Here is a 12474-nt window from a genome sequence, read left to right as displayed (position 1 = left end):
GGTGTGGTAGATTCTAAATCATGGTGGCCAAACACAAATTACCAACTGTTATAATTCAGACGTTATTTTGTGTGTTAATCCAGTCTGATAGGGCACATTGATTTACCTACTAAAGCATACATATGGTATTATTCTGAAAATACCATCATTATCATAAACCATATACTCAGGTAAATTAACTTACATTTTGAGATAGATAGTATACATCCCCAAAAACCTTTTTAAACATTTAAGTTAAAAAATTTTTTTGTGCCATGTAATATGTAGAGATTCTCCATACTGTGCGAAATGAATGGTTTCCAGGAGGCATACCTGGATGGAGGAGCCCACAGAGACTCAGGAAGAAGAGCCAGACAGATACAGAGTTAAGTTTCTGGGAGAGCCTGGTGTTATGCAAGCCATAGGAAGAGGGGATTTCAATGATAGAGTGGTTAGCTGTGGAAAATATTACAGACAGTTCCAACAAGATTGGAACTCTGAAATATGCCCACTAATTTTTATCAATATGGAGATCATCAGTGTCTTTGCCAGAGCAGTTCTAGTGGAGTGACTGGAAACCAGTTTACACAGTAGGTTGAGATGGAAGACGAGAAATACACCGTAAAGAGAAGGAGAAAGGAAAGGAACATGGTTAAGGAGAGGGAGACGTAGGTTTGACTTTGAAAATGCAAGAGCCCTGAGCATATTGATACGCTGACGGGAAAGAGCCAGTGGAGAGGGAGGGGGCTGATGATGGCTGGAGCAGAACCCCTGGGGAAGCTGCAGGGTGGGTGTGCAGGTGCAGCAGGGGAAATGGACTTGAATAAGAAGGAAAGAATGTTCTGCATGCTACCCATCCTGTCATCTTTCTCGAGCTACAAACATTTTTCCTTCTTTATTCATGAGGATCTCTGTGCTCAATACATGAATCTTCCTGAATGTGGTTTTCTTTTTTTATTTAATTTCTGTTTCTCCTCTCCTGGGGCTGCCATATTAGACCATCAGAAGGTTGCTTCCTAGCCTGAGAATTCTTTGCATTAGTATTTTAAATCAGAGTGTCTCAAAAATGTTTGAAAGTTATTTTAAATTCACTTAAATTGTAAAGCTACCATCTATGCTACCTAGCATTCCAAGGATTTGGAGTTTTATGAAGTCAAACAAATTCCCCAAAATAAGTTGAGACTCACCGATTGTCCATTATTCAAAAACATTCCCAGTTAATCAATGCATATGCTTATTACTAGTTTGTGTACTGAGTGCACTTGGAAAAAGAATCCTTATGTCTGTTACTTGCAGAGGAGGTAATTGAATGCATGCTCACTGCTTGGATTTGCTAATAAAAGATGCATGCTTGTGAGCCAAACTCATATCAGTTGTCATGGTTTCTCTTAAGGTGTAATAGCATTTAGTTTTTTAGTCTTGCGGTTTCATTTATTTCTTGCCACTATAGTTAATTTTGAGCATACTGAAAGGGTAGTTAGAGGAAAATGTAGCTACACTTCATCAATTTTTATCACAAATTCTTTTAAAGCTTTTTATTATGGACATTTTCAAACATGCAGACAAATAAAGGAAGTAGTATTCTGAACCCCTGTGTACCCATCAACCATCCTCAGTATTATTAACGTTCTGTTGTTTTGTTTGACCTCTTCCTCCCACTTTTTTTTCCTTTGTTGGAGTGTTTTTAAAGAAAATTCTACGTAGTACTTCATTTCACTCGTAAATACTTCAGTATGTATCTGACAGATAAGAACTAAAACCCTAAATCATTATCATATCCCCACAAAATCAACAGTAATTTCTTAATAGCTCATACCCCGTGCATGTTCAGTTTTTCTCTGATTGTCTCAGAAATGCCTTTTGCATACAGATGACTTGTTTAAATCATGATACAAACAAGGTCAGAACATTGCATTCGGTGGGTAAGTCTCTTAAATCTGTTTTAATCTATCAGTTTGAGAACTGTTTTCCATAATAATTTTTTGCATTTTTTTCAAATAAAGAAATCAGTGCAGGAAACTCATAAAACACAGAAAAGCACAATGCAAAACAGTCATTACTTGCAGTCTCACAACTGAAAGATAATCACAAATAGTGTTTTGGTACACGTCCTCCCATATTTAAGAAAACAAATCTCTGGATGGGGAGGCATTTTGCATCCAGTCTTACACCTTTTGCTACATCCTGTAGGCACAGACAGTGCAGCTTTTGAGGGTGAGTGGACAGGCCACTGTGAGGGGATTGAGACAGGGAGGCCTGGACCTGTCGGTGAGTTTTCTGCTTGTTCACTGTTTGCCTCTGCGACATTCCATTGTTAATGTCTAAATGGCTGTTAACCCACCACATAACCACCAGGCGCTGTAGGAGTCCTCAGTAGAAACTTTCCATGCGATCATTTGCATGTTCACTTCTAAAGCACTTTAATATTATTATAAATTAAATACTGCTCTCTTGTGCTCTTTATGCTGTGCATTTGGACAGAGGTCAGAACTGCAGCAGGTAAGAGCGGTTGGCGTTTCATGTAGATAAAATGAAATGCCAATGATTTTTGTCACAAGTGCTAAGTATAGACAGTTTTGCTTAAATGTAGGGAGCTGGAAGGAAAACCAAAAATAATATCCCTGTTCACAATTTTTGGAGGATGAGTTGTGAGGAATTCATACCAAGAGCCCAAGAAATACTTGCAGTGCTTTTTCTGTAATACTTTAAGCATACACGCTATGGCAGTTTTCCAAGACAGCTTATTGGTCAATTTGTTCTTTACATTGTAGCTTATATCCCTAATCTGTGAAGCAGTGCTTTTTCCCTTGGCAAAGGCAGGTGTACAAGTAACTTTAGTGTCAGAAGTTTCTTATGTCTTTGAAGATGAAGGATTCATGAGTTCATGCTAAAGGGACAAAGGCAAAGGAACATTTTTAAAAGAAGAAGACTTCTGGGGATTATATGAAATATTTTTTCACAGTCTTTCTTTCATAGTTACAGAAATCAACTGAATTAGATGCGTTCATATAACAGCTGCAGCTGTGTGTCACACAAGACTCACGAACATTATTGTACAACATCTGGGACGTGCAGTTGTGGCTTACACATTTCTCCCAAAGTGTTGAGTTTTCAGAACGCTCTTTGGGCAACTGAAGTCAAAATCTTAATATTGTTTAAATATATGTTTCTAGATTGTAGTGTAATTTTAATGTTCGTTTGGAAGAACAGTTTTAAAAGTCAGATTTTCCAAAGTCTCGGAATGTTTGCCAGTTTCTAAAAAGTTGAGCAATCGACGTAATAGTGGCTCAGAAGTTAATATTTAACCTGACTTAATTTTTAAAGTCTCCTCTTCCCCCAAGAATGACAATTAGGTATTGGATGCCAGCTGCTCTCTCTGTCCAGTAGACCTTTGCAAACCATCTAGTATTAGCTAAACTGTGATGGCAGTGGCCTTTGGAAAATCTAAACTTGTCACTGAGGCAGCTGCTCACAAGCTTTATCCCCAACCCTGCTGGGGCATCCAGCCTGTTGTGCGAACACCTGACTGGGGAGATGAGGCAAAGCTTGTAGGCTCTGCCATGACTGCTGTTTCCCTCTGGCCTGCATACGTTCTGGAGGGCCAGGCGGCCCCCTTTCAGACACATGCTTGTAAAGTAAGCCACTGGGGAATGGTGGACCCCTCTGTGTTTCTCTGTGTGAAGATTGCTGGTTAGGTTTAGTCATTTGTCACACCACCTGCATTTCTCGATTTTGCTTCTAAATACAGACAGATAAGTATCCAATCACAGAAAGTTTAATAACTGTAGACCACAAGGTATAACCACTTAACCCATATTTCTTGTCAGACTAGATCTGATTTCTCTCTCAAAGGTTCTCTAGCAAAAATGATCTTGTGGGGTTTCATAAGAACTCAGCTAACTTTTACTATGGTGTATATAATAGTTAATTTTTTTTTTTTTTTTTAAGATCCAAGAAAACATTCTTGGCCAAAATCTAGGGGAAGTTACTGCCACTTCCTACTGTACAAGGAAAACAAAGACACCATGGATGCTATTAATCTACTGTCTAAATATTTAAGGTTAGTATTTTGTTCTTTTGCCCATACAAAATCAAAACACAGAAGTGTATTTTCCTCTTTCCATGCTGATGGAAAAGGAGTGGGAAAATAGGCAAATAGGTAGCAAATGTGCCTCCTAGTTATAGTGGGTTTTTTTTGTTTGTTTGTTTGTTTTGGGAGGTTTTTTTTTGGCTGCACTGCATGACTTGCAGGATCCTAGTTCCCCGACCAGGGATTGAACCTGGGCCACAGCAGTGAAAGCGCCGAGTCCTAACCATTGGACTGCCAGGGAATTCCCAATTATAGTTTTCTTAGACAACAGTTGAATTAATTTTTTTTAACCTCCTTGCATATTGCCAGTGATTCAAAATGAAAATTCTTTAAGTAAGTGGTTTACATGTAGTTGAGAGTTACCAGTTCACCTAGCTGAAAATAAAAATTAACTTTCTTCCCTTAAAGCCTACACTTTGATGTGGTTGCAGAGGACTGCTACTAAACCATAAGCTCTTAACTCCAGGAGATAGACTAGATTGGAAACCGACACCAGTCAGATTTTCTCACAGGAGTGCAAATATAGTAGAGTTTGGGTCTCTGAGGATGAGCCAGGTGCCATTTTATTTTTGGAAATGGGTACAGGTACCATAGCAAACCTGTATGCATGGAAATTTGCTTTCTGATATATATTTAACCCAGTTTAAACACAGCACACAGTGTGTTAGTTTGCTATGGCTGCCTTGACAAGATACCACGGACTGGGTGGCTTAAATAAGAGACATTCATTTTCCCACAGTCCGAAGGCTGGAAGCCCCAAGCTCAGGGTGTTGGCAGGTTTGGTTTTTTCTGAGGCCTCTCCTTGGCTTGCAGATGGCCACTTCCTCTGTGTTCTCTCATGGTCTTCCCTCTGAGTGTGTCTGTGACCCGGAGTCTCTCTGTGTGTCCATGTTTCCTCTCCTTATATTAGGACACGAGTCTAATTGGATTAGGGCCTCATTTTAACTTAATCACCTCTTTAAAGGCTCTATCTCCAAATACACTTGCGTTCTGAGGTACTGGCTGTCACAGCCTCAACATAGGAATTTTAAGGGAGCACAGTTTAGTCCATAGGACACAGTACCATTTGAAGTAGCATTTTACTTTACTCTGGTTGCTAGCTCTCTCTGATTCCTTGTCTGTACCTGAACCCGGGAGAGTAGGCAGTTGGGGAGGGAGCTCCCCTGAGATCTGGAGTTGGGATTGCTCAGAGTTCAAGAAATTCTTCCCGTTTCTTTCCTGTTCGCGTGGAGCGGTTTTTATAAAATTCTTCTTGGTTAACTGGCTCACTTATATCTTCATATTAAAACTATTCTGATCCTTGTTTTTAGCATTTGGCTTTTATACAAAGAAATAGCATGTATTTATGGAAAATTCACATTACTATTAACTTGTTTGAAATTGAAGGTATAAAATTTTTGAAGTGGTACGTGATACATCTAGAATGTATTTTTCTTTACCTTCACAGTTATGTAATTAATGAATTGAATGTAATCAACAGGAAGTGCATTACTTCCTTCTCTGTTGCTGGCTAGTACAAATGTTTTGAGTCACACACAGCTGGACTTACCTGGTGGCACAGTGGTTAAGAATCCGCCTGCCAGTGCAGGGGACATGGGTTCAAGCCCTGGTCCGGGAAGATCCCACATGCCGCGGAGCAACTAAGCCCGCGCGCCACAACTACTGAGCCTGTGCTCTAGAGCCTGTGAGCTGCAACTACTGAGCCTGCGAGCCGCAACTACTGAGCCTGCGTGCCTAGAGCCCGGGCTCTACAACAAGAGAAGCCACCGCAATGAGAAGCCCGTGCACCGCAACAAAGAGTAGCCCCTGCTCGCTGCAACTAGAGAAAGCCTGTGCGCAGCAATGAAGACCCAATGCAGCCAACAATTAAATTAAAAAAATAATTTAAAAAAGTCATGGACAGCTAAGGAGGGGGTTGTTCAGGCATCTTTTTTTTTTTAAACACCTTTATTGGAGTATAATTGCTTTATAATTGTTCAGGCATCATTTACTTTCTTAGCTTGCACACTAATTTATGTTTTCCTCGTTTTTTTTTTTTTTTTTTTTTTTTTTGCGGTACGCGGGCCTCTAACTGTCGTGGCCTCTCCCGTTGTGGAGCACAGGCTCCGGACGCGCAGACTCAGCGGCCATGGCTCACGGGCCCAGCCGCTCCGCGGCATGTGGGATCTTCCCGGACCAGGGCATGAACCCGCGTCCCCTGCATCGGCAGGCGGACTCTCAACCATTACGCCACCAGGGAAGCCCTCCTGGGTATATTTTTAAATAAAGTTTGTCCTTACTCTTCTCTTATTCTGTTACGGTTTTAAGTATATTTATTTTAAATCTTAATTTATGAGAAGCATGATTTCCTAATGGTACGTGACTTCAGATGATTTTGTTTTTGTCTTATCAGAGTCAAGCCAAACATATTCTCCTACATGGGAACCAAAGATAAAAGGGCCATAACCGTTCAAGAGATTGCTGTTCTCAAGTAAGTAGTGAGTACATGTCAGGATTCGTACTGCAAAACTCCAAGCACCACCTTTCAGAGTTCTTGGATTTGCTTTGTGGAGTTTACCTCTTCCATCTTTAGATGGTGCCTCTGCCTATTCAAAAGATTGCTTTTCTATTTGTTTTTTTCTTCTTCCTTATCTGTATTTTCTAATGTTTTTGCAGCCAAAATGTTTTGCAGTAATTTTTAAAGGATTTTTGTGGTAGAGTCAAGAGAATAAGTGCCTCTTTCTCTCCTTTCTCTCTCTTTTTCATGCATTATTAAATATAAGTTATTTAAAATTACAGAACAGTGAATGAGGTCTTTTGTTACACGCTGGAGATATACAGATGAAAAAGATGGCAGAGAGAAAAATAAATCAGAACTTATTGCACAGTGAGATAAATGCTAAAATAGAGGTATATTTGGGGTATTAGGGTAGACCTGATGACAGAGCTTGGCATTCCTTGTGGGGGGCAGGCCAGGGAGGTTTTCACAGAAAATGGCATCTAGATGAGGGCTTCTCTGCCTCTTCACTTCTGGCATTTTGGACTGGGTAATTCTTTGTTGTAGGGGCTGTCCTGTGCATTGTAGGACGTTTAGCAGCAGCCCTGGTCTCTACCCACTAGATGTCAGTAGCATTCCCTCTACTGATGTCAGCATTGTGACAAACAAAAATGTCTCCAGACATTTCTAAATGTCCCTTGAAGGGCAAAATAGCCCCTGGTTGAGAATCACTGGTCTAGATTCTAGAAGGATGGGTAGGAGTTTCCTAGGGCTGGGAGGGTCTAGGGTTGTTGGTTCCACACCAAGAAAAGAGCTTGTGAAAAGACACTGGAAAGGATTTGGGGAGCATAGCATATTTGGTACCTGGCAGGTGTTTGAGTTTTGTGGGAGCTTAGCAGGAAATAAGGCTTGATGGGTAGGCACGGTCCAGATCCTGAAGGGCCCTGAGAGTCATGTTAGGATCTTGGACTTGACCTTAATCTAAACAGGGGGAGTCGTGTGTAGGGACAGGCTTAGGGGTTGTCAGTGAGCAAGAGGGATGGAACGGAGATCGGGGCTACTGCCATATGCTGGGGCGGAGGACAGGGGCCTGAACCCAGTCAGTTCAGTGAAGGTCAGAGGGAAAGGAGGAAGTTGGACAAACTCAGGCTTCTGTCCTCATGCACCCCCTGAGGTAAGGAGTGGTGGGAGGGAGAAATAAAGGGGCAGGAGAAAACTTTGGGGGTGATGCAGGTGTTCATTAGCTTGAATGTGGTGATGGTTTCATGGGTTTTAACATTCACGTTAAAACTTGTACATTTTGAGTATGTACGGTTTACCGTATGTTAATTTTGTCATGAAAAATAAAGTCATCTATGCTTGCTATCCCCGCTGAAAACAAATGCATGTATGTATTTGTACTTTTCCCATCTTTTCATAAAGAAGTTGAGGTGGCGCCTCCTCTTCGCTCCACAGTCACCTGCCATCTGGCTCCTTTCCCACCCCTCCTCTGATGCATTTGAGATAATGTCAGGATTGAGCTCCCGGTTGCATCCTAATGGATTTTCCGGTCCTTTCCTTCACTGACCCTGGGACAGTGGCGTGATGTCATAGTAAAGGCAGGGTGAGAACATCTCTCCGCGACTTCACGAGTGGTGGTGTGGTGTCGCTGTGTTTGAGGGAGAGCGGGAGGAGACACCTGAAGATGCCAGTGCTCTCTCCTGGTGGCCTGGTCTCTCTCTCCCTGAGATCCATGGAACGTGGGGTCGTCTCCTGAGAGTGTAGGGGGCAGGAGTGGGGAAGGGAGCTTTAAAAGAGTGTGAAGATTTGAAACAGCCTCTGTGGGTGATGGGCTCGTCAGCAGCTCCTGACAATAGTGTACCAGCAGTGACTTGAGGGCTTGGGCTTTCCCTGCTCTGGATGGGGGGCACAGAAGGTTCTTGCCTTCTCTTTGGTGTCCTGAAATACCATTGTAGTCAACTCCTGTGCTTTCCGGCCGGCCAGCTCTGGGAATTTTTCCACGTAAATTAAAAAATGGATTGGTTCAGGGGCTTCCCTGGTGACGCAGTGGTTGAGAGTCCGCCTGCCGATGCAGGGGACATGGGTTCGTGCCCCGGTCCGGGAAGATCCCACATGCCGCGGAGCGGCTGGGCCCGTGAGCCATGGCCACTGGGCCTGCACGTCCAGAGCCTGTGCTCCGCAACGGGAGAGGCTACACCAGTGAGAGGCCTGCGTACCGCAAAAAAAAAAAAAAAAAGGATTGGTTCAATTTGTTTTCAACACAGAAGGAACTAGGTAGAAAATGAAAGTTCCACCATAATTGTACTCCCTCAGAGATTGCTTTGCTTACGGCTTGGTATATTTTTGTAGGGGACTCTTTTTTCCTTATAAACCGAAATATTTATTTTAAATGTGTTCTTTTCTTGCAAACAATAAAAGATGTACCTCTTTCCCTGTTAATAAGTAGCAAAAGATATTTAAATATATGGATGCATCCTAATTTATGAACTACTGTTCTATTTCTGAATGTTTACATAGTTTCCCATTGCTTGCTATTATAAGCAGTTCCATGATGAACATATTGGGAGTTAAATCTTGGCACACATCTGTGATAACTTCATTAAGATAAGCTTAGCAGTGGAATTACTGCCTTAAAGGGAATGTGAAATTCTAGGTTTTAGGTTTTTGTTAGCAGAGTTTACTTGCCCTGTAGAAAGGTGGTACCAGTTTATCACCTTTATTCTTCTCCAGAATCCTCCCTGACACATATCACGATCTAAGAAAAAAATAATTTACTAATTTGAGGGTCAAAAAATGGCATCTCGTTATTTTCTGTTGCATTTTATGATGTGACATCTTTGAAGCGTGAAGGTACTTATTTCTCTTCTTCGTCAGCCACCAGGTGTCATACTTGATCACAATGCGGCTCTATTCATAGACCTTTATCATCTTCCTGTTGACTTAGTAAGAAACCATATTAGACACCTCAGTGCTGGCCTTTGGAAAGCACATAGCACTTATCTTGCGGATGCAGGCTACACCCTTCGTTTGCTTAATGGGTGCGTGGGGCTGGGCAGATTGGCCTTTCCCGTGAGAACTGGTGGACAGGATAAACCCACTCCGCCACACAAGGATTTTAATTATTGCTGAATTGATCAATCCTCCGGATAAGCAGCATTTCAGCTTCATGTAACTCTCCAAAGTCACCTAGTAGTTTTAACAGGATCTCAAGCAGGAACAGCCTCATTCAGCATGATTTGTTTCTTTTCCTGCCTCTTCCTGCCAGTCTCCTTTCTGAGCCTGGGCCAGTATTTCCCTGGCTTTGTTAATAAAGGCTTTTTTGTGCAACATGCTGCTTAGGTTGGCTCCTGATGTTTAAACGCAAGATTTTGGTCGTCCCAAGTTACTCACAGAATTGCTGTGAACTGACAGCCGAAGAGCTTGATCCAGGATCATCAAAGTTAAAACTATGAACAGTACCGTGAAAAGTATTGTCAGCTTCATTCCATCAGTTCTCAGGGGCACCCACACCACTGAGAACTGAGTGTAGCTCTTGCTTTCTGCTGTGCTAGTGGGTTTCAGAAATATATGTTGTGTATTTAAGAATAGACAGTAGAATATGATTCAGCCATGAAAAGGAATGAAGTACTGATACATACTATGACATGGATTAAAACATTATGCTAAATAAAAGAAGTCATACACAGAAGGCCACATACTATATGGTTATATTTGTATGAAATGTCCCAAATAGGGAAATCCGTAGAGACAAAGTAGATTAGTGGTTGCTAGGAGCCGCAGATCTAGGGAATGGGGTCAGTGGGTGTAGGGTTTCTTTTGGAGGTGAGAGAAATGTTCTGGAATTAGATAGTGGTGACAGTTGCATAACATTGTGAATATACTAGAGACCACTGAATTGTACACTTTATAATGGTTAAAATGATAACCTTTTTGTTATGTTAATTTTAGCTCAACTTAAAAAAAAAAAAAAAAGAACAGAGCTGTCTTTCATGGCTGTTGGGCATCAGTCTTCATAAGCTCTCTCCAGAGCTGCCAAGTTGCTTATCTGATTCCTTCTTTCCTCCTGACTCTTATTAAATATTCCATTCGTTTCTACAACAGTAGTTACTGACCAAAGAGGGGTTCTGTCCTCCTGGTTCTCCCTCTGTTCACCTCCATCCTCTCCTGCCTGGACTCCAGGATACTGTTTCTGGATTAATTTATGCCCTGTGGCTCTCCCATTGTCCCTACATATCTGAAGTCAAGGATGTGGTGCCCTTTTTCTCCTGGATCTGCTGCCTCTGAGCAGCTGGCCCAGGCTGGTATAGACCCACTTTACACCTTTTTGGTACTCGGGTTGGACAGGGCATTCAGAGCCAGGGGAGAGGGTAAAGGAGTATGAGCTTTGCCCACTTCTCAGGCTAGCTTCCTACATTTTATAATAATTAATGGAATAATGACAAATGTTTTTTCCTCAAGAAATTTGGTCAGGCTGTTTCTGCTCATATTGAACCAGGAAACAGATAAGACTGATTGATAGCGTCAAGGAATTGACTGTCTTCAGGGAGTATGGGGACATTCTCAGCAAGGAAACAAGAATTCTCTGAGATGAAATGGCAAACTGGTATTATATCGGTGGATTTTAAACAGTTTAACTCAGTAACAGCATATTTTTAACAAGGGAGTAAGATAAAATTTCCCCACTACTTTTTCATGTAATGTTGGAAATTCAGAGGCTGCAAAGCAGGGGCACACACCTCTGTGGGGCTGCTTCCATGATTAGCTGCTCTGGGTTGATAGACCAGGCACTTTGGGGCAGAACAGCCTCTCGTGCAGGCCCTGGGCCCAGGAGCCGCATCCAGGTCCTCCCAACCCCTGTATTTCCAGGCAAAGCTGGAACATGGCTCCTCATAACAAGAGCCGGCAGGAATGTGCTTAAGGACCAAGGCTGAAAAACACTGCACAGTCCAGAGTAGTAAAGAGAGAAGTGTATTCAACAAAGTGAAGCACAGACGCTCTTTGTTCTGGTAGTTCTCAGCGTAGATGTCTTTTCAGAGGAAGTCTGAATTCAGAAAAACTTAAAACGGCTTTCTTAGGCACAGTGATACACTATGCAGCATTATTTGTGATTTTGAAAAATTGTAAACAACCCAGGTGACCCAAACTGGAAAATCTTAAATGAATGGCTAAATAAGTAAATTCCAATTGATGAATTATTTTTGACCATATTAGATTATTTGTAATTTTCAAAAAGGCTCTTTATTAAAGGAAAGGGCAAAGTGTGAAAGTCTCAAATGAAAAACCAATGTCCTGTTTAATGGTGAAATACTAGAGCATTTTATTAGAGCTGGGAACAAAGTAAATAAAGATGACCACACTATTACCACTATTTATCATTGTTCTAGGCATACTGTAATACAAAAAACAAAATTAAGAAATAAGTGGTGTAAAAGTTATAAGGGGGGAGGCCAAATTGCAGTTTTTGTTACTGATATTTTATTGTTTCTACGCAAGGAGTTGACTGAAAGTTATACAAGATAGGAAAGATTATGTACAAAAATCAATATTCAGACGAGAGCCAATTAGAAATTATAATGGAAAAAACTCTTTTACACAGAAAAAGTTTAAAAGAAAAGAAAAGAACATACCTAGAAACAAAGATTTTTGTAAAGTATAAGATCTCTCTCTATGAAGAAACTTTGAAATGCTATTGATCGATGTAAAAGGACTTGAATTAATGAATGCTATAACCTGTTCTTGGATACATATAAATGTTCTCTAATGAACAAATGTATAAATTTGTGCTGATACTAATGAAAATTCCAATAGAATGTTTCAGTGTAATCAAGCTGATCATAATGTGGGAAAGACACAGAACTAGCCATAAAAATTCTGGAAAAAGTGACTAATAAAGGGGTATTAGCCTCAGTATATATATATGACATATCTA

General features: G+C 41.2%; 1 protein-coding gene across 5 annotated transcripts in view; it reads left to right on the top strand.

The window, feature by feature from the left end:
- The window catches only part of PUS7 (pseudouridine synthase 7), a 101714-nt gene that overhangs the window by 70168 nt on the left and 19072 nt on the right, over positions 1-12474 (top strand). For 4 of the 5 annotated variants that reach the window (XR_009565129.1, XM_060304797.1, XM_060304796.1 and 1 more), the window contains exons 6-8: positions 2461-2478; positions 3928-4039; positions 6462-6539. Coding sequence is in view for 4 of the 5 variants with exons in the window: in XM_060304797.1 (XP_060160780.1) it covers positions 2461-2478; positions 3928-4039; positions 6462-6539 (208 nt within the window). In the remaining variant the exon portion in view is untranslated. The remainder of the gene's footprint in view (positions 1-2460; positions 2479-3927; positions 4040-6461; positions 6540-12474) is intronic. The other variant, XM_030834374.2, reaches the window with a different exon arrangement.

Source organism: Globicephala melas, chromosome 9 (assembly GCF_963455315.2).
Source record: "Globicephala melas chromosome 9, mGloMel1.2, whole genome shotgun sequence".
Classification (NCBI taxonomy): Eukaryota; Metazoa; Chordata; class Mammalia; order Artiodactyla; family Delphinidae; genus Globicephala; species Globicephala melas.
This window is presented reverse-complemented; position numbering and strand designations above follow the sequence as displayed.